The sequence below is a fragment of the Rana temporaria genome, chromosome 10 (genome assembly GCF_905171775.1).
Source record: "Rana temporaria chromosome 10, aRanTem1.1, whole genome shotgun sequence".
Classification (NCBI taxonomy): Eukaryota; Metazoa; Chordata; class Amphibia; order Anura; family Ranidae; genus Rana; species Rana temporaria.
In genome coordinates this window covers 81,096,705-81,119,915 of record NC_053498.1, presented here as the reverse complement: position 1 = coordinate 81,119,915, position 23,211 = coordinate 81,096,705, and the positions used below count along the sequence as shown (strand labels likewise).

The window sequence follows — 23,211 nt, the reverse complement described above, 5'->3', positions numbered from 1 at the left end:
ATCTCGCCGAGAAAGGGAGCGAGATTGACACAATATCGCGTGCACCTACTGTAGTGGCCAGCGTAAATATGCAGCCTAAGATACGACAGTGTAAGCCCCAAGATCCGACTGGTGGAGGGGGGATTGTGGTGTGGGGTTGTTTTTCAGGGGTTGGACTTGGCTCCTTAGTTCCAGTGAAAGGAACTCTTAAGGTGTCAGCATACCATTACATTTTTGACAATTTCATGCTCCCAACTTTGTGGAAACAGTTTGGGGATGGCCCCTTCCTGTTACAACAAGACTGCGCACCAGTGCACAAAGCAAGGTCCATAAAGACATGGATGAGCAAATTTGAGGTGGAGGAACTTGACTGTCCTGCACAGAGTCTGGACATCAACCTTAGAATACCTTTGGAATGAATTAGAGTGCAAGCCAGGCCTTCTCACGCAACATCATTGCCTAACCTCACAAATGTGCTTCTAGAAGAATGATCAAACATTCCTATAGACACACTCCTGAACCTTGTGGACAGCCTTCCCAGAAGAGTTGAAGCTGTTATAGCTGCAAAGGGTGGGCCAACTCAATATTGAACCCTACGGACTAAGACTGGGATACCAATAAAGTTCATGTGTGTGTAAAGGCAGGCGTCCCAATACTTTTGGTAATAGAGTGTTTGTGAGTGTGTATGTATATACTGTATATATATATATGAAAAAAGTTGCTGCACTTAAAATCGTTTCTTTATTTTTCAAATATCGTCATAAAGGTTACATATCAAAAAAGTATTCAAGATATTCAGAAGTGGATAATGATATCCGTTTCGGGCTTACTTGCTTATGCCCTTCTTCAGATCAAGTCAGAACACATCTGATGCTAGCTGTCATAACCCCCGGAATAATTTTTTACTGTGGGTGATTTGGCATCTGATAAAAGTGGCTCCGGCAGCCCACTGGACCACTTTTAGAAGCAGTGAGAGAGGTGCCCCCAAGCCATCGGTAAACCCAGGAACGATCCGATCCATCGGATGGATAGGCAGGAAGTGGCATGAGGGTAAGATGGCCCCTACTTGGCTCTATGCCCTTGGAGGACCGAAGTGACCTCCGATGTCACATCCAGTTCTCGGGCCTAAAGAATTTTTATTCAAAGTGTAAAAAAAAAAAAAAGTTTTTTTTCTTTTGCTTTTAAAGGTAAACTAAAGAGATATTTACATTCCTTGTAATCGGAATAAAAGCGATAAAAAATAAAAAAAATAAAGGGAATGTAAAAAAATAAAAAATAATTAAATAAGTAAAAAAAAAGTGTCCAATCCCTCCGTGCAGCGCAGAAGCGAACACATATGTAAGTCACGCCCACATATGTAAACAGTGTGTGTTCAAACCCCACATGTGAGATATCATCGCGATCATTAAAGCGAGAGCAATCATTTTAGCAAAAGACCTGCTCAGTAACTCTAAACTTGTGACCTGTAATCATTTTTAAAGTGCCTATGGAGATTTTTAAGTGCCGTAGTTTGTCTCCATTCCATGAGCATACGCAATTTTAAAGCATAACATGTTTGGTATCTATTTACTCGGTGTAACATCTTTTACATTATACAAAAAAATTGGGCTAATTTAAGTGTTTCGGGTTTTTTTGTTCATTAAAATTTATTTTCTCCAAAACAATTTTATTTGAAAGACCACTGCGCAAATACAGCGTGACATAAAATGTTGCAATGATCGTCATTTTATTCTCTAGGGTCTCTGCTAAAAAATATGGGCTAGATTCAGAGAGAGTTACGCCGGCGTATCAGTAGATACGCCGTCGTAACTCTGAATCTACGCCGTCGTAAATTTAAGCGTATTCTGGAAACCAGATACGCTTAAATTAGGCTAAGATACGAGCGGCGTAAGTCTCCTACGCCGTCGTATCTTAGGGTGCATATTTACGCTGGCCGCTAGGTGGCGCTTTCGTTGATTTCAGCGTAGAATATGCAAATGAGCATATACATATCGTTTACGTAAGGCTTTTTCCGGCGTAAGGTTACTCCTGCTATATGAGGCGTATCCAATGTTAAGTATTGACGTCGGGACAGCGTCGAATTTTGCGTCGTTTGCGAATAGGGCTTTGCGTAAATTACGTTCACGTCGAAAGCATTGACTATTTGCGACGTGATTAGGAGCATGCGCACTTGGATACGTTCACGGACGGGGCATGCGCCGTTCGTTAGAGACGTCATTTATGTGGGGTCATGTTTTATTTACATAAAACACGCCCACCTCTTCAAAATTTGAATTCGGCGCGCTTATGCCGGCAGATTTACGCTACGCCGACGTAACTTAGGGCGCAGGTTCTTTGTGAATCCAGCCCCAGCCTCACTAAGTTACGGCGGCGTAGCATATCTGAATCTAGCCCTATATATATATAATGTAAACGAAAAGTTCCGGAAATGGCCTGGTCAGCAAGTGGTCAATAGTGTGGAGTGTGTTTTGTGAACTATAAGAATTTTAAATGCCATACAACGTGTTTCCCATTTGAAGGATGTTTGGCCGGCTTTTTCATATCTGGTACGTCTATAAATGATTAGGCAATATTGTTTTGTTCTTGAGCTGGTCAGTAATATTTATTTCTTCCTACTTTTAGGTACGGCAGCCTACTACTGACTGAGCCTCTGCAATTCATCTTCTACAGTAAATCTTTCACACGGGGAAGTCAAACAGTCTTTGTATAACCAACCAGCGGGGACAAAGAACACCTCAAGATCAACATAAAAGTGACTGTCTAACAAAATATATTAAAGCGGAACTTTACCTCATAATAAAACATTTGCGAGCAGGCAGGCTTTTATTGCAGAGGAGACGTGCTATGTTTCTTCTGCAATAAAACCTTCTTACCTCTCAATATTCCTAAAAATATACACTGAGCCGTGTCCACTCTCAGCAGGCCTTGGTTTCAGGATGAAATAAAGCATTTTTGTTTTGGATAAAATCAAGCTCTTATTACTGTCTGTGTCCGCACAGGAGATATTCAATCCGTGTATTTGTACTGGTGACCACTGTTACTGTATCCACAAAACAAGATACGCCTGAAGCTGGGCTAGATCCGACTGGCGTACGTCTTAGTACGCCGTCGCATCTAAGGTGCATATTTACGCTGGCCGCTAGGTGGCGCTTCCGTCGATTTTCCACGTTGAGTATGCAAATTAGCTAGATAAGCGAATCCACAAACGTACGTCCGGCCGGTGCATTTTTTTACGTTGTTTCCGTGAGGCTTTTTCCGGCGTAAAGTTACCCCTGCTATATGAGGCGTACTCAATGTTAAGTATGGACGTCGTTCCTGCGTCGAATTTTTAAAATTTAACGTAGTTTGCGTAAGTCATTTGCGAATAGGGCTTTGCGTAGAATTACGTTCACGTCGAAAGCATTGGCTTGTTGCGGGTTAATTTGGAGCATGCGCACTGGGATACCCCCACGGACGGCGCATGCGCTGTTAAAAAAAAACATCATTTACGTCGGGTCAAGACGTATTAACATAAAACACGCCCCCATCTCATCCATTTGAATTGCGCGCCCTTACGCCGACACAGATACACTATGCCGGCGTAACTTATAGCGCAAATTCTTTGTGGATACGGGAAATACGCTGTAAGTTAAGGCGGTGTAGTGTATCTGAGATACACTACGCCGGACATTAAGAAGCGCCGCGCTACGTGGATCTGGCCCATAGACTGCACAACACTTTTTTTTTTTAAAGTCGAATGGAGAAGGGTTAGAACCTCGGCCAGGTTGATATTGCTTTCTGTGTCATCCTGCCCAAGTGACAGCTGTGTGCCTCTTATTACTTGTCACAGAGACAGGAAGTGAGGAGAAATCTCAATAATGGTACAATGGGACGCAATAAAAGCGTGACAAAAGTATTTCTTTTTTCTAGGTCTGCCCACAACTAAAAAAGAACAAAAATTTGGGCTAGAGTAGGGATTTAAGAATCTGATATCCTAAAGGGACAAAGTGAACTTCCCTGATGGAATAACTTTCCCAGGCAGAAAACCTGAACTGAAATAAGACAAGGCTGTGTATAGGGATTGATGTTTTCATTGTCAACCTTTTATAAAATTTAGTGAAAAAAGTGATTGTGTAGAAAAATATTAAATTCTCAGCTTTAATCTAAGTGCTATGTATCATCTGAATTAGTTATTCATTAGTACTCTTTCACACTGGCGGTCATGCTTACTGCCCTTTGAAATACAAATTTGCTGTGGACTGATTGTCAGAGGGCAGTATAGCAGCACTTAGCAGGTGTTTAGAAGGCACTACCACCTCCAGATGCCTTTTTGTTAATTGCCGAATGGCAATTTTACATTGTGGGACTGTGCCGCAACTACAGTGCAAGCCAAGCATTTGGCTTGTGGTTGTGGTGCATTCCCATTGATCTCAATAGTTCCATCTTCTGTAGGGTTGGAGATCGCGCTGCATTGACTCAGTCGGTTGTAGGTCAATGGTTAGGTGAAGTGGGGGTGGATTGGAAGAGTTTTATTCCAATGCTTTTTGTCCCATTACACTGGAAGGAGGTGGTGAACCCTTTTTGGGGGGCCTGGGTTGCTGCCTTTGAGTACGGGCCTGAGGTCCTTTCCACATGTACTAGCAGAGGTAGAAAAGGTGGGAGCGCCCGCTCTCCAATAGCATGCAAGTCGAGAGGTAAATTTTGTTTATTGAGAGTAGCAACAAGTGTTCAAGAAAACGTGTTTTGGGAGAAAAAGATTCCCCCTTCCTCAGGGCTGTCAGAAAAAGAGTAAAAACAATTGTATACAGAAACATATACAGTATAAAAAATATGTAGAAATGTATATATGAAATGTAGATATGAAAGGTAAAAATGTAAATTACTTTGTAAATTATATTTTTACCTTCCATTTTTTTAGGGGCTCCAGCTGCATCAGTCCTTTGCTGTTTGATCTGCAGCTTTACCCTCACTGTGCGCTTTTGCACGAGCTCCGGAATCTGCGCATTGGCGCATTTCTGTTCACTGCTGGATGCCTGTTAGCTGGAATGCACCCGAGACCTGTTGCAGGACTATGAGCAGTGTGTCCATGACAGTTATCATCTGTCCTGTATACAGCTATATATACACCTACTTTCCTCCCTGTATATAGAGACCTTCCTCCATCATCACTGACGTCAGATATACATCAAATGTCCTGTATACAGCTATATATATATATACACACACTTTCCTTCCTGTATATAGAGACCTTCCTCCATCATCACTGGCTGCAGACAGGGCTGGACTGGGACAAAAATTCGGCCCTGGACTTCATCCAGACCGACCCACTTTAATTCAAATAAAAATCACGCCCACCAAAAGGCCCCTACATCCATTATTGTATATCATGAGAGGGTGAGAGAGAGGGGAATGAGAGAGAGAGAGGGAGGGTTGAGGGAGAGGGGGTGAGTGTAAGAAAAAGAGAGTGAGTGTAAAAGAGAGGGGGTGAGTGTAGGACCCCTTTTTACACTGAGGCGTTTTTTAGGTGCTTTTGGGCGCCTGTAAAGCGATTGAAAAACGCTTCCGCTGCAGTCCCAGTGTGAAAGCCCGAGTGCTTTCACACTGGGGCACTGCCAGGGCGTTAAAAAAAAGTCCTCCAAGCAGCATCTCTGTTTTAAAAAACAGCCCACTGAGCCATCGGCCCACCGGGAAAAACTCCCTGTAGTCCCTATGGCCAGTCCATCCCTGGCTGCAGATATACATCATATGTCCTGTATACAGCTATATATACACATGACAGATGATATATACTGTATCTGCAGTTAGTGATGATGAAGGAACACAGGGAGGAAGGTGGGTGTATATAGCTGTATACAGGAGGACAGGATAGATGATATGATCTTTCCACAATTACAGCAACAGCTTCCACTTAGTTCCTACTTTCCAATATGCTCCTCCTAAGTTGTTGTTACCTATGGGTCTTCACTGCTAAAAGGTATGATGCCATGCCAGTCCAGTGTGCCACTTGAGGTCACTTCAGGATTTTTTTCTGTGATGAGGGTGATTTGGGCATAGGCAGCGACAAGTCCTCCTTGCTTCCTCGGACCTCCTCCTCCAGTCCTCCCCTCCGTAAGTGTTTCTTACACCACTCCAATCTTCAGGCCACTGGAGTGGGCAATGCCCACCGGATCTATATCTCAATTCTCACTGTGACAGCCTGCACTCTGGCTCTGCACTGCATAGTAGGGAGGGAGCAACTCACTGAAGGCTGGAGCCGAGTGAAGCCATCGCATCAGAGCAATAGCGCCAGTCAACTCTGCAGATTTTTGATTCCGGGGGGGGGGGGGGGCAGGTTGGCTCAGCTGCATGAAATGGCTTTGCTGCATGAAATGGCTAAGCTATATGTCGGGCTCGTACACAGAGTTCTGTGGGTGCGCATGTGCCCATTGGCCGGCGGGGGGAGCCAATCAGTGAGTCCGCCGGCCGACCACAATCGTTCCCCGCAGTGATAGAATGAGGATCTGCCTGTGTAAACAAGGAGACCTCCGTTCTGACAGGGAATCAGACAGACAGAGATCCTGTGTTTCTGCTATGCTATCTGTGGTTTGTCCCAAGCAGCCCAACCCCCATACAGTTAGTAAACACACTGAGGGAACACAGTTAACCCTTTGTTCGCCCCTGTTAAACCCCCTTCCCTGCCAGTATCATTAAAACAACGACAGTGCATATTTTTAGCACTAATTACTATAATGTCACTGGTTCCCAAAAAAGTGTCAAAAATGTCAGTTAGGTGTCCGATCTGTCCGCTGCAATGTCGCAGTCCCGCTAAAAATCGCTGATCACCACCATTACTAGAAAAAAAAAAAAAGTGTCATAAATCTATCCCATAGTTTGTAGACGCTATAACTTTTGTGCAACCCAATCAATATATGCTTATTGTTTTTTTTTTTACCAAAAATATGTAGCAGAATACATATTGGCCTAAATTGATGAAGAAATTCGACTTTTTTATTTTTTGTATTGGGTATGTTTTATAGCAGAAAGTAAAAAATATTGTTTTTTTTCATAATTGTCGGTCTCTTTTTGTTTATAGCGCAAAAAATAACAGAGGTGATCAAATACCACCAAAATAAAGCTCTATTTGTGGGGAAAAAAAGGGCATCAATCTTATTTGGGTACAGCCTTGCACGACTGCGCAATTGTCAGTTAAAATAATGCAGTGCCATATAGCAAAAAAAAATGGCCTGGTCAGAAAGTGGGTAAATCCTTTCGGGGCTGAAGTGGTTAAAGTAATGATTAAGGGCCAGATCCTCAAAAGGGATACGCCGGCGTATCTACTGATACGCCGTCGTATCCCTGTTTCTATCTTTGGAACTGATCCACAGAATCAGTTTCCAAGAGATAGACAGAAGATCCGGCATGTGTAAGGGACTTAGACTGCCGGATCTTAGGATGCAGTACCGCATCCGCCGCTGGGGGCATTTTGCGTCGAAATGCCACCTCGGGTATGCAAATTAGCACTTACGGAGATCCACAAAGCTTTTCAGCTTCGTTTTTTCTCTGTAAGTTTTAGTTTGCAATCTTAAAATTAGGGCTGCTTTTACAAAGTGTAAACTGTTTACACCTTGTAAAAGCAGACCCTTCTGTCCAGTTTTTTTTTTTGTTTTACATTTTTTTTTTTCGCAGTATCTTTTTTTTTTCCCGACGCAACTTTATTGACCCGGCGCGATCCACAAAGCTTGGCGTAACGTAATTTTGCGCTATGCACGTCGGGAAAATGACATCATGAGCATGCGCAGTCCGGCCGGCGCGGGAGCGCGCCTAATTTAAATGGGAATCGCCCCCATTTGAAGAGGAACGCCTTGCGCCGGCGGAATTTAAGTTACACAGCCGGAAATTTCTAGATAAGTGCTTTGTGGATCGGGCACTTGGGTAGAAATTTTAAGGCAGTGTAACTTAAATGGGAATTTCTACGTTACGCCGGCTCTTTGTGGATCTGGCCCATAGTTCCTTGCAAAGTGAACAGCCTATTTGCCTTTAGTAACCTAACCACTGCTGGAGAGATGAACTGATCTGGGTTCTGGAACATGGTTGTGCTGTGTGCCAACACAACAAGGTGCCAACCTTAATATTGCCATATTTAGATGACATGAGTGTTGATCAGAATTATTAGATTCAAGTCTTTAAAAGATATATTTGTAATCATTGCAACTGCCCTAGTTTTATATATAAGCTTCACAACACATTTAAAGGTCCATTTTTCATACAACCCTAAGACCCCTTTTCACACTGGTGCCGCCCATAGCGTCGGTGTTAAAACTCGGTTGGTGGTCGGATTTGCGGCGCATTTCGGCCGCTAGCGGGTGCTTTTAACCCCCCGCTAGCAGCCGAGAAAGGGTTAATACCGCCCACCTGAAATCAATGGGCAGGAGCGCATTAGCAGCGGTAAGTTCACTGCTGCTAATGCGCTCCAAAGAAGCTGCTGGCAGGACTTTTTCTGACGTCCTGCCAGCGCACCGCTCCAGTGTGAAGGTCCTCGGGCTTTCACACTGGAGTGTGAGGAGCAGCTGTTTAAGGGCGGATTGCAGGCGCTATTTTTAACGCTATAGCGCCTGCAAAACGCTCTGTGTGAAAGGGGTCTAATTACAAAAAAGCTGAAACTCTGAAAATCGTCACAAAAACAGAATGCATTGATTTGCTAATCTTATAAACCCATATTTTATTCACAATAGAAAATGGAAAACATCAAATGTTTAAACTGGGAAAATGTATCCTTTGAAGAATAAAAAAAGGTAATTTTGAAATTGATGGCAGCAACACATCTCAATAAAGTTGGGACAGGGCCATGTTTAGCACAGTGTAACATCCCCTCTGCTTTTAACAACAGTCTGCAAACGTCTGGAAACTAAGATCAGTTGCTGGAGTTTTGGCAGAGGAATGCTGCCCCATTCTTGCCTTATATAGGATTCGAAGCTGCTCAACAGACCCGGGTTGTATTTCATGTTTAAAGATGCGCCAAATATTTTCAATTGGTGAAAGGTCTGGACTGCAGGAAGGCCAGTTAAGCACCCAGGCTCTTCTACTATGAAGCCATGCTGTTGTCATAGATACAGTAAACAGTTTAGCATTTTCCTGCTGAAATATGCAAGGCTTTCCTTGAACACGACATCTGGATGGGACCGTATGCTTTCCAGATAGACAAGCCTACCAGATGAACCAGCTGGCAAAGCCATATGAACCAATGCAACCCCATACCATCAGAGATGCAGGCTTTTGAACTGAGCGCTGATAACAAGCTGAAGGGCTCCACAGTTGTCAAAAAGAATGTCAAATTGTGATTTGTTTGACCACAGAACAGTTTTCCACTTTGCAACAGACTATTTCAAATGAGCTTTGGCCAAGAGAAGAAGGCAGCAGTTCTGGATCATGTTCAGATATGGCTTCTTTGCATACACCTTGCATTTTTGGATGGCATGGTGAACTGTGTTCTCAGACAGTGATCTTTGGAAGTATTCTTAAACCTATGCAGTGATGTCCATTACAGAACCATGCCTGTTTTTAATGCAGTGCATCTGAGGACCCAAAGATCACGGGCATCCAATATTGTGTTTCAGCCTTGACCCTTGCATACAGAGATTTCTTCAAACTTTTGATGTTATTATGTACTGCAGATGATGATTTATGTAAAGTCTTTGCAATCTTATGTTGAAGAGCATTATTCTGAAATTGTTCAACAATTTTTAGACACAGCTTTTCACAGATTGGTGGACCTCTGCCCATCTTTACTTCTAAAACACTCTGACTCTCTAAGATGCATTTCCTATACCCAATCATGCTACTGACCTGTTGCCAACTAATATAATTTGTTTTCTAAAAGTTCCTCTAGCCTTTCTTTATTTGTACCACTTACTTTGCCAGCTTTTTGGTGCCATGTTTCCACTTTTTTGAGACATGTTGCTGCTATAAATTTCAAAATTACCTTATTTTTTCTTAAAATGGCAAATGTTCTCAGTTTAAACATTTGAAATGTTTTCTCTTTTTTATTGTGAATAAAATGTGGGTTTATGAGATTTGCAAATCATTGCATTGTTTTTGTGTAGATTTTACATGGAGTGCCACCTTTCCTGAATTGGGGCTCTAAAAAGTACTACTAAAGCAGTACGTTTTTCTTTTTAAATGTGTGTGACCCTTGGGAATCATTTGCTAAATAATTTGGCATGGTGAAAACAGGAAACGGTCAAAAAATTGGAAAAGGTTGCATAAGGAGTTTTAACCTCTTGCCAACCATATATTGTATATATACGGTGGCTCTCCTGCGTAGGGTCACATACCTAGTACGTAATCCTGCACTTCTGGGTCAGGGAAGCGCATGTGTGCCATTGGCAACCCGCTCTTCCTGTGATTGGACACAGTGGGAGCCAATCAGCGGGTCCGCTGGGACCTGCTGGTCGTTCGGGTCACAAGCAGAACAGCAGTCTACCTATGTAAACAAGGCAGACTGCCATTCTGCCAGTAGGGAAGGTATTGTTCCTGTGTTTCTGCAAAGTGGGAATACGGATCTCTGTCTTCCCCTAGTAAAAGTACCTCCCACACAGTAACCAAGCACAAGGTATACAGTTAACCCCTTGATATCCCATAGTTTTTAGATGCTATAACTTTTGCGCAACCCAATCAATACACGCTCATTGGATTTTTTTTAACAAACACATTTATATCAGAATACATATTGGCCTAAATTTATGAAGAAATTTGATTACAATTTTTTATTGGATATGTTTTATAGCAGAATTAAAAAAATATTGTTTTTTTTTTTCAAATTGACGTTCTCTTTGTTTATAGCGCAAAAAAAAAACATAGATGTGATCAAATACCACCAAAAGAAAGCTCTATTTGTGGGGAAAAAAAAGGACATAAATTTAATCTGGGCACAGCGTAGCATGACTGCGCAATTGTCAGTTAAAATAATGCAGGGCCGTATTACAAAAATGGCCTGGTTATAAGGGGGGGGGGGGGGTTAAACCTTCTGGAAAAGGTACATGCATATACAAATAAATATAGAAACAAAAAAAAAATCCTCGTCACCATTATTGCTTTAGCTGTGAGTACTTGCCACCCAAAGATCAATGCAATTCTTCAGATAAGTGCCTAGAAACCTGAACATGACATCTGTGTATATGTGGGCAGCTCTCTAGTTGATAACATCTGTGCTCCTTAGTCTGTCATAAGAAAAAAGACTGAACAAGAATATGTGAGGATACTACAGGGGAAACGGCTGCTTTTACAAAGGCAGAACACACAACAGCCTTTCTCAAGTCACTGACGAGTACCTAGATTTTCAATAGGACTTAAAAGATGATATGTGAATATTAAAGACAATGAGACACTTTATATTTGAAGAAAACTAAAGCACTGTTCTATAAGGGTCCTTGCACAGAATACTGATGTAAGTTCCTGGCCAAACAAATGTGAGTATGGTTTACATAGTGTGCTCATAAATGTGCGTATATACGCACTTACACCCAAAAATTCAGATCAGTAAAAAAAATACCCAAATACTTACAAATGTGGCTTTTTTGAGGCCCATGTGCAAGAAGTAATATAGAGCTCTCAAGTATATAGTTCTCAAGTGAAACTATTGGAATGACTATACCAATACCCATTTACACCGTTCGGACTGCCATGGCTAAGATAAAGTACATGTAGTCTGAAACATGTAAGCAGTTTTTATGTTTTTTCTTTTAATTGTACAGCCGTGGCCAAACGTTTTGAGAATTACACAAATATCTTTCTGCCAGATGTTACTATGATATACTGAAGTATGTCCAAAGCTGTGTCCAAAAAGGAAAGCAGAGGATAAAGGACCAATAAACAGTATTATTTATGGTCTCCCCACAGCTGATGTTTCCCACATTACTGACCTACCATGCCTTATTGTGCACTGGATCTCTTGGTAGAAGCTGGGCTTTGCTTCCTCATGTCAGAGCCTCCAGCAAGGAGATATAACGGAAAGCCGTTATATCACTGTCATGGACCTTGGGATGCTAAAGTGTTTCTACTTGACAACTGCTACACAGGAGAGGGTTGCTAATAAATCATAATTCATGTATTACATGAGCTGGGACATATTACAGGTGATTTCATGTGGGCCAGAGTGACTCATTCCTCTGCATAACAGACTGTTGAAATGCTAATGTTCCACCACCAGCCAGCTCTCTATTCTAAAGGTTAATTGATCTATTGTGTGTGTGAAGAAGACCTTAAGAGATGTGTATTGTATCGTGGGGAATTGCAGACGAGACGCCTATTCACCTCGTCAGGCTAAATGATTAGATAATTGGCTCAGGTTAATTATTCTGATTGCTTCGTTGTTATTCTGTTATTCTGTATTCTGTTACAATTAGTAATTAACTTCACTGATGTCATTATCTAAAGAAATGTGTCTTGTCAGGGTCGGCACCAGAGTGTCTACCTATAATCTGTATGGAAGCCCCAGTGTGTGAAAAGGGGGTGGAGATTTCATTGTTCTTTGATTGGTGATTAGCTTGTAAACTGTATATAACCAGCTGAATGCTGGCATTAAAGTGAGTCCTGTTTGAACTTACGTACAGCCTGCCTGGTGTTTGTTCTTAATGGGTCTGAACGGCACATAGCTGTAGTTCGGATCCCGGAACCTTGGATGACTGGACCATCAGACGTTGCAATCTGCAAGCTGACTCAATAGTAGCAGAGGAGTGTCGGGAGAGCAGAACCGGGCGAGCAAAGTATCTTGTCAAAATCACTAAATCCAATTCTAAATATCCTGAGACTAGCAGTTAGAGGCAACAGTAGCTTGGATCTCACACTGCAGATATACAGCTATAAGTCTGTAAGCCCTGGATTACCTAGGCACACCCACATACCAAGAGCATGTAATTTTTTTCTTTAGGAGTTAAAGACAACGTCTAGCAAGTTAATCATTTGATTGATACAGCTATGAAGTTGATTGTTTGTACCCCAATAAAGATGGTAATGTGAATTTGCTAGAATCACTGCATATAGGCAAAAAGATTAAAAGAAAACCAAGAATACCGATGTAAGACTTGATGGTCTATTTCAAATGTTAAAACAAAGGAATGTAAAGATTGCTTGATATTTAGTACAATAAAATAAAAGCATAATAGATAACAATGTATCCATAACCAGGACAAGAACAACTGTTTAGGATGATGTTTTAATAAAAGTCGTATATCTTTTCGTTCAATATATAAATTTGGCTCCTAACTTTGCCAGAAGGAGGACATCTAGACAAGTATCCATTTTCTTGTCATTTACTGTGTTTCTTCTTTATAAACATGGAAAGCAAAGTCAAATTAAAGAATAAAAACCAAAAGATAAAAAAAACATCCGCCATCTCCATTAAACCATTTTAAAAAATAAAATTTAGCAAATTGCATTGACAGAAAAATATGACAATTTTTTCAGAATTAACATGAGTGTCATGCAGGAACATCTTTATACACATGATTGTGTCTGAAAATACCTGTCAACTTAGCAAAACATATGTGCAGTGTTTTTCCTAACGAATATTGAAATTGCGTTCTATCGTTGTGTTACGCTTTGGATATCATGCCATAAAAGGTCTCAAGCACGTATTTTTTAATTATAAAAATTGCAGCGTGTGAGAATAATGGTGCATTCCAGTTAGAAGCATCTTTGACATAAAGAATCTAAATATCAATATTGCTATACAGAAGGAGATACATGCTGAAAAGGAGCCATCCTTAAGAGCAAGCTACCCCAGAATAAAAAAAGATCCCCATGTACCCAAATAGTGGTATTTTTCATAATTTATAACAACTTAGTAGAGTGATTTATATATTTTATTTGGCCTTACAATCTATTTGGGAATTTTAGTGCAGTATTTATTAAATCAACTATCCTGATTACATACTGTATGCATCTTACCAAAATCTTTGCCCATATCTACAGTTAACTGCAATGAAGAATATTAGAGTAAATTGCAATGATAAGTTCTGCGGACATCTATAGCTTTTTTTAATGAAAATGCCAATATATAAGCTAGCTCCTCTGGAGCCCAGTTCCTATGGTCCATATAGATGGGTGGCTGTCACATACAACTGTTTCCCAATTCGATTTATGGCATTTAAACTGACCAGGAGAATGGCAGTTTGTATATTGAATAAACAGGCAAATAAATATACTAATAGCCCTAAATATGGCTGGACAGTCCCTGTCAAGGTGGGCATGTTATCTCTCAATGGCTGACATACTACATTCAAAGAATAAATAAAGCTCTTTCTAAGCAGAACTACCACTTAGGGCAAATGAAAGCCATATTGTGTCTTTTAATAATAGGAGGGACTTATCATTTATTCTGGCTTGTAAATGTATAACTACTTAACATGATTTGTCATTTAAAAAATGCTGTACTGGGCATTAGATCCTAATTCTACATATGTAGCATGTTAACACCCCTTTTACTATTCCAGCTGCCCAAATACACTGTTCATATTCTATTCAAGTCACAGATGGCATCGTGCTTTTAGAATAAATACACTGAGACAATTAGCCAGATAGTATAAAGGTACACTTGCCATTAGTTCATGTTACAGAGACCCAATGTAATAGAACAAGGAATAGATGCTGTAACAATTTAAATGCTATACAAAGAAAGGCCTCCAAAACCTAAAAGCATTATAATACCCTCCCTCGACGAAGAGCCTATGGCCTTGAAACTTGGCTTTGTAGGACTATTAACACAGTCTTAACACTGTAACTGGCAAATTAGTGTTATTTAAATGAATCCCCATGTCCTTCCATGACATACTGTCATATAAGGAAGTGTGGTGTTTAAAGACTGGAGTATGTTGGTGTTTATCAGTTTATGTAAGTGATATAGTAATAAATAAAAAAATAAAGAATTATAATTTTTAATGTGTTGTAGATTACCACTTAACGGAATTCCCTTTTATGAATATTAGTATTCCCCACTGAGCTATGTGACCTCAGTAAATGTACTATGCCTCCAGCCTCGGGCATTTATACGACCTCTAAACTCTAAGGCAAAGTTTCAGTAGTGGGTACATGATCCCATATATCCATGATACAGTTCTTTTGTTAATGCACAATTTTTTATTTTATTTAAATAATGGTCCTCAAATTAAATTTGCTAGTGAATTAATACCACAACATCACACAATGGGCTTACTTACACAATATTACATGGATGTCCTGTTGGAATTGCATTACAACTCTCAATAGTCAAAATAATGCAATCCCAGATTGTCTGTTGAGCTGCTGTTATAGCTCCAAATATAGACCAGTTGTAGATATGAATTACCAATAGAAAATTATACCCATCCACACAACCACAAAAAGAAGAGTGAAAGTGGACAGCATTTAACAGAGTTGTAATGGGGATTTGTTAAATCTACAATGACAATAAGAGCATAACAGGCCTTGAGTTCCTATGCAAATATGCCAATTGTACAATATCATATGACATTATTCCTTATATAATTATTCTCACACTCTGCCATTATTTGAGTTCATCCCAGATAAAGTGCTTTGTGAAACTCATGGCTAAGATACGAAGACGAAGGATTAAGTTCACCCATATGGAGTGTTCAGTCACTCTCAAAAGTCATGTGTTGACAGTAGCAGTCTTAGTGTTCTGTTGAGTCATTCCATCTGTTTCTGTTGAAGACTTGTCTGTAGGTTTAGGAGAAGAGTTGAAAGCTCAATCCGTTGCTATATGTTTAGGTGGCATCACTCATGCTGAGCAGGCTGTTGATGATTGGTTGATGGTTCCCCACTGGGTGCCTCTGCCTCTTCATCAGAAACACCTTCGAGATGGTACACTGTACGTATAGTACGAGTAGTGAATGGAAGAGGTGCCCTCCTGCAACAGAAAGAGGGATTAAAGTAAAACTGTGGCTTTGTTGAAGAAAACAGGTCTACTATATAATGCATACTATACATTTCAAAACCCTACATGCGTCTTTAGATACCAACACCATTTTCTTGTGTACTCACGGCATTTCTGAAAAAGGGAGATTGTTAATCAGAGTAGCAAACCAACTGCATGTCTGTTTTCCTGGCCAATGATTTTTTGCCTACTATAGAAGAAGGGGATGTCTCTATTGAGATTTCATGTATATGAGCAGAATCAATAGAAATTAATTCCAGACAAATAAATTAGTATCTAGGTTGATGATCTTCCCTCGTAATAATGAGTTTCCCACATGGTGATGGGGGAAGAGTGGAATTATGACTGAAGAATTCTTGTAAAAATTACTCTAATCAATGCAAACCATCGATTCTCTAATTTCGCTCTCAGATTTAAGGATAGCAGTGATTTTTTTTTCTATTGTGATGTTCCTTGCAGCATTCACCTTTTTCCACAGTACAGTGGTGTGTGGTGTAAATTGTACAGTGGTGTGTGGGACCAGTACAGTGGTGTGTGGTGTAAATTGTACAGTGGTGTGTGGGACCAGTACAGTGGTGTGTGGTGTAAATTGTACAGTGGTGTGTGGGACCAGTACAGTGGTGTGTGGGAGGGACCAGCCGAAGGCCCTACATATCATCCTTGTTATGTATGCACTCTCTCAAGCTGCAGCTTCCAACAGCACTGTGCCTGGGCTAGCTACCATGAGCATATTGCTCGTTCTTGTAACAGCTCTCTGGGTGCCCTTAGGCTTTCTTCACTGCACAGGCTATGTCTTGCTGAATGAGGGGCAGAGCCAGGTGGAGACTGGAGCCTATGTATGCACGAACCCTAAAAAAAATGTTTTTTTACACAAGAGCATGGTAACAATCGGTCATATTGTTCATATGTACTTTTGGGGGCAGTAATGACTAGTCAGCTTTACCGGACACGGCACTTCTATTGGTGTGGAAGCCAATTTCTTTTAACAGATGACATATTTTGTCATGGAACACTTGATACAACAAATAGTCAAATACTATTCAAAATATTGTTAATGTTTTTGCTTGAAAATCAGCTTTAAAGCGGATCACCACCCATAAATTGAATGCCTCCTGTTCACCCCTCTCCTCCGCTACCTGTATAGCGGGCTTTTTTTTTGTTTAAACCTTTTTTTTTTTAAGAAATAGGGTTTGGTCCTGCCTCCAATACACGTCATTCATTTAGGCACAGTACCAAGCAGTGGCAGGGCATGGGAGGATCTCAGTGGGTCAATGCTGGATGGGTAAGTATCAGAAAAATGCAGATACCACCTCCTGGTAAGTGGGGGTAAGAGGGGGAAAAAATGAGGGGGGGGGTATATGTGGAGATTCGATTCAATGAGTGATTATTACATCTGATGGGGAGGCAAAAATGTAATATCCAGTACCACTGTCTGAATCCACTGTCTGAATTTATGCTGGCTATAGATGGGTCGAAATTTGGATGGTTCAGCAGGCACCAGACTAATTTTGATCCATCTATAGAAATTCCCGTTAGAGAAAGGTCAATCTAATGATCGATATCTCTCAGATCTCTTGATCGGGACTGTTGGTAAAAGCTGAGTATACAAGCAACGTTTTTTTCATTCAGCCGACAGAGTGGACGAAGGAATTCTCCCTGCAGTGCTACTATATTCTACTCCTCCGCTGTCAGAATACACTGAGCAGTGCTGCAGCAAATTGGCTGCAGTCTCTGATACAATGAAGGTTTTCCAACAGTCCCGTTAGACAGAAATTGATCTACTGATCAACTTCTTTCGACCAGGGAGGGCCACACACCCTGCTGAACTGTCTGAATTTCAATCCATGTGTACCCAACCTATATTTTAGTTTGTTCAGTGCAATCGGCCGCAGCGTCAATGTATTCTGATAGAGGAGGCTTCCCGCTGTCAGAATACAATAGCACAGTGTGGAGGATTCTTCCATTCACTTTAAATGTGTGGATGGCCCACTGGCTGAACAAAAAAAAAAAAAAAAGATCTATGACCAGCTTTAGTGAGATATAATTCTACAGCTACACAGATTGAAACATTGTCTGAAAAAGGTCTGTTAGATGCTTTCTAAGTGTATCCAGGAAAATAATGATTATTATCTAGAATAAGAAAATGAGAATTTTGTATTGGCAAGCCCCTCTACATTGCACCAAGAATTTAAACTACATAAATCTATTCATCTCTCATATAATTGTTTCTGAGCTTTAAAAGGCAGAAGGTCTACTAAAGTGTCTATTAGACAGCTGAGCATACAATGAAAATCTCCTCCGGCTGAGTATACCTGCACAGAACACAAGCTGCTTCTTTATTTTGTTCATAGACTGCACTTGACTTATGCTAGCAAAGAAAACATTTACAAATGTTTGACATGAAACCTTTAAGGATAAGAAATTTCACTCTCTCATTTGTTTCCTCTTTCAAATTAAATTTCACTGATGTTTTCACTATAATTCAGACACCTTTTGAATTCCTGGGAATGAAAACGGAGTGAAACCCCAGGCAATAGTAAGATTCAAGAACTAGAAATGATTGCACTACAAGACATAAAATTTGTGTGGGAAGAGTTATAAGATAAAAATGAAGGAGCCTTAAGCTCACTTTTAAAGCTTGCATTAGATAAGACGGTCCTAAAGCCCAACTCTTTTCTTTTTCTTTTCCTACCCCCCCCCCCCCCACCACAAGGCTATGCTCCAATATTAGCAGTGTAGCACCCCTACCCTAGGCTGTCTAACTTTAGTTTTTGGCTATTCTGTGCCCACCTGAGCAGCAATTTATTTTCCAGGTCTGGACAGGTATCTCTAAGCCCGGGGGCTAATTTACTTGCTTTGTGCACGTGTCCAAAACATTTGGTGGAGGGGGGATTGTGGTGTGGGGTTGTTTTTTAGGGGTTGGACTTGGCTCCTTATGCCGCATACACACCATCACTTTAAGTGATGAAAAAAAACGTCATTTTTTGTGAAGTACAAAAACTACGTTTTTGAAACTTCAATTTTCAAAAACTACGTTGCCTACACACCATCGTTTTTTCAAAATGCTCTAGCAAAGCGCGGTTACGTTCAGCACTCTTTTCCATTGAAGCTTGCTTCATAACTTGCTTCTGAGAATGCACGGGTTTAATAACGTCGTTTTAAACGTCGTTTTAGCCTACACACAGTGATTTTTTGTGACACAAAACGACGTTTTTCACAAAACATAAAACTACGTTTTCCCCCACACACAGTCATTTTAATTGACGTTTTTCAAAACGTCGTTTTTTCTCATCATATAAAGTGATGGTGTGTACGCGGCATTAGTTCCAGTGAAAGGAACTCTTAGGCCCCGTACACACGACCGAACATGTCTGCTGAAACTGGTCCGCGGACCAGTTTCAGCAGACATGTTTGGTCGTGTGTACGGCCGATCTGACAGGATTCCAGCGTATTTGCCCGCCAGACCGTTTTCGAGCGGGCAAATGTTTCTAAACTTGCTTAGAAACATGCCCGCTGGAATCCTGCCCGTCGGACATGTTCTGTCATCTGTACAGACTTACCGTACATGTCCGAGCGGCCGCCATCCCTCGCATGCGTCGAATGACTTTGACGCATGCGTGGAAGCATTGAACTTCCAAGGCCGCGCACTTCGCCGCGTCATCGTCGTGGCGACGGCGCGGCCTCGTCACCGCGTATCGTGTACGCGCGGATTTCTGTATGATGGTGTGTACAGCCATCATACAGAAATCTCCGGGCGGGCATGTACGCTGAAAACGGTCCGGCGGACCGTTTTCATTGTACATGTTTGCCCGTGTGTACGAGGCCTTAAGGTGTCAGCATACCGAGACATTTTGGACAATTTCATGCTGCCAACTTTGTGGAAACAGTTTGGGAATGGCCCCTTCCTGGTTCCAACCTGACTGCACACCAGTGCACAAAGCCATAAAGGCTCCATAAAGACATGGATGAGCGAGTTTGGGGTGGAGGAACTTGACTGGCCTACACAGAGTCCTGACTTCAACCCAAACATCTTTGGGATGAATTTCAGCAGCCTTCTCGTCCACATCAGTGAATAACCTCACAAACACGCTACTGAAAGAATGGTCCAACATTCCCATAGACACACTCCTAAACCTTGCCTTCCCAGAAGAGTTGAAGCTGTTATGGCTGCAAAGGGTGGGCCAACTCAGTATTGATCCCCACTGACTAGGATGCCATTAAAGTTCATGTGTGTGTAAACAGTGTCATCTTAAGAGCATTATAGGCCCCTGGGCAATACAGTGCACTGGGGCCCTGTCTACACAATTACGCACGAGAATTACTGACAAAAATCATAACATTTACTGGCAGAACCACATTTTTTACTGCCACTGCAAAAAAAGTACCTAAAATTACAGTTTTCAGTGCCCAACAATGCAAATGTCAGTATTTAAACTATAAACATATAGCTAGTGCTATTAGAAATGTGTTTAAGTTAAACAAAAGTAAAAAAAAAAAAATGTCTTCATTGACATGAAGGTCAGGTTACTATAACCCAGCCAGCACAGAGTTTCCTCTTACATCAGAGTCTGCAGGATTCCCCCTTACAGTGAAAGGGAACTCTTATGTAAAGGGGAACGCTGCAGATCATGATCTAAGGGGGGAACTCTGATGTGGAGGGGGGCTATGGTGACCAGAGACAACCTTATATCGGAGTCCACTGCTTTCTCTTTCCCACTTACATCAGGGTCCGCAGACTGAGTTCCCCCTTGCATTGTAAGGCGGAATCCTGCAGACTCTGATGTGGGGGGTACTCTGGTGACCAGAGACCACCTTCCTTAGACTAAATACACTAAGGTAAGCGGGGTCACTAATATAGGAGGGGGAACCTTTATATCAGTGCCCCCTTACATTTTTGCATTCACTCCCCACTTACATCAGCAACCCCCCGCACTCGTGGAGGACCGGATCTTCTCTGTGATTTCCGCGAACTGGGCATGGGCAGTTCTAACCCGTCACTCTCCATAATTTTTTACTGGGGTTGCTGGGCAGCCGGTGGGGCCCCCCAGGCAAGCGGGGCCCCCGGGCAACTGCCCGGCGTGCCCAATGGAAAAGATGGCCCTGTGTGTAAAGTCAGACGTCCCAATGCTTTTGGTAATATAGTGTGTGTGAATATACACTCCAGATGTTTTGAGAGTAGCCAGATTTTTAGGAAAATGTGCTCTTCTTAACCTTGCTCAAACTAAATAGACACAACATTATTAGAGATCTGACCATTGCATGAAACTATATACAATAAAAATGTGGTATTTCTGCCAGACATCAGGGGTATGCAGGGAAACATAGAAATGATCACAAAATGACCTCAAACAGCATACATGCAGAAATGTGATTATCATGAAGGCAGATTGCCTATCCTACTGTACAACACTAAAGCATATAGTAATTGGATGAGACAGCTGTCTGCAGCCTCAAAGATTGTCATCTGTAGACTAATAATCCATTTCATAAAATGACCAGTACCAGACTTTTTAATAAGACTCGGCACGCTGACATACTTTTCTTGCACATGACCCAAGTCTGCTGGGCTCAATAGATCAGCTATTAGTCCCTGCTGACACAGTACTTGGGACCAAGCATACAATTTTGCTATTTTTTAACAGGGCCGGTTAAAGAGCATTGCTACAAAAAAAAATATTCTTCTACATGATTTACATGATTTAGCATCCTTCATGTATTTTCATGTACATTCCACCACCCGCAGCCTCCTAACATACAATGTACATGCTGCTATGATACAGCTGTTTGAAGCGCTTGGAAACGACACTGCAACCATCATAATAACATGATTCCATGATGAATCTTTCTATGCTGGTGCTGCAAAACGAGACAAGAGCAGCAAAAGACAAGACAACTTTTCTTTGAAACTGAAGATTTGGGACTAAAGCGAAGCAAGAGGCGTTCCAAACAGAAGGGATTTGCTGCGATTCTGAAATCTCTTTACATTTGAGCAGCCGACCTGAGCTAATTCCAGTCCACATACAATCCTACATCTAACTTCTCTTCTGGCAAACCCCATCATTTCCAGGCTAAAAAATATTATATCATATTATATCTCACTGTACTGCGACTCCGGGCAAAACTTGTTTTCTAATTTTTAACGGGGGGTCAGAAGTTCTGTAAAGGTTTTTTTTTTTATTGCTGTCAGTGTCCCACCCCCCGTGACACTAAGACAGGAGTATCCAAATTTTCTGAACAAAGGGATAGTTTACTGGCCTTGAGGCTTTAGAGGAACCAGACTGTGGCCAGGGGGATTAGAAAACAGCGCAGTGTCTGTGAGAGCAAATAGTGCCCCATCATTGGTTTTAGTGGAAGGAATAGTTCCCTATTGTTGGTATCAATGGATGGAATGGTGCCCCATTGTTGGTATTCAATGTAGGTATGGTGCCCCGTTGTTTGTGTCTGTGGGAGGAATGGTGACCCATCATTGGTGCCTGTGGGAGAAATGGTGCCCTATCATTGGTGCCTGTGGGAGAAATGGTGCCCCATCATTGGTGTCAGTGGATGGCATGATGCCCCAAGGGCCAGATAAAGGTAAGCAAAGGGCCACATTCGGCCCGCATGCCATAGTTCTGGAGACCACTGCACTAAGACAAGAAATTAGGGAGTGTGAGTATCACCAGGAACAACGGGACAATGAAACCTGACAGATTTCTAATCCTCCCTATTCTTAACCACTTAAGGACCGCCCCATGCAAATATACTGTGGCAGGGCGGCCCTCCTGCGCAAAATCACGCACCTGTACGTGATTTTGTGCACAAGGTCTGGGGCACACGCCGCTGGCAGTGTCTACTTTAGTGATTTCAATCTTCCAAGGGCATCAGCCAGGTATGGTATATACACAGTTAAATTGGTTCAAGCTGGACCAATGTAACTATGTAAAAACATGCCATGCCTGGAATTCTACATTTGTTTTGATCTCTTCCCCATCAAATATTTCCAGGACTTCCTGTATTTGTGACATGCAGCTACCTGCACCGGATGCAAAGGTAAAGCTCTCCAACAGGGACACAGTCAGCAATAAGAATCTTTATTCAAAACTTAAAAAAAGTATGTTTTGGCTGGAGTTGGACTTTATCAAACCCATGGCACACAGATCACTGGTAAACAAATGTCTACTAGAACCAGGGACAACCTGTGTTTTATTAGCACCATATGTGAATGTAAAGCCCAAAGTACAAATAGTTAACTTAAGTAAACTGTTAAGCGCGCCATGCACATCAAGAGGTGGATAGTGATAACTCAGCAGGGTTAAGCACAGAGAGCTCTGTGTGTATAGCTAGTCCTGCCCAGCAGGGGGTCCAGC

The 23,211-nt window shown here is 41.6% G+C and overlaps 2 protein-coding genes across 4 annotated transcripts in view; one reads left to right on the top strand and one right to left on the bottom strand.

Moving 5' to 3' along the window:
• Nucleotides 1-2,946, top strand: part of LOC120915240 (urotensin-2 receptor-like) — a 38,747-nt gene extending 35,801 nt beyond the window's left edge. For both annotated transcript variants that reach the window (XM_040325587.1, XM_040325585.1), the window contains exon 3: nucleotides 2,602-2,946. The gene's annotated coding sequence lies outside the window, so the exon portion shown is untranslated. The remainder of the gene's footprint in view (nucleotides 1-2,601) is intronic.
• Nucleotides 2,947-13,010: 10,064 nt separating this feature from the next.
• Nucleotides 13,011-23,211, bottom strand: part of LOC120915237 (myosin-10-like) — a 192,777-nt gene continuing 182,576 nt past the window's right edge. For both annotated transcript variants that reach the window (XM_040325581.1, XM_040325582.1), the window contains one exon: nucleotides 13,011-15,838. In XM_040325581.1, coding sequence (XP_040181515.1) covers nucleotides 15,706-15,838 — 133 coding nt within the window. In that variant the 3' untranslated portion in view covers nucleotides 13,011-15,705. The remainder of the gene's footprint in view (nucleotides 15,839-23,211) is intronic.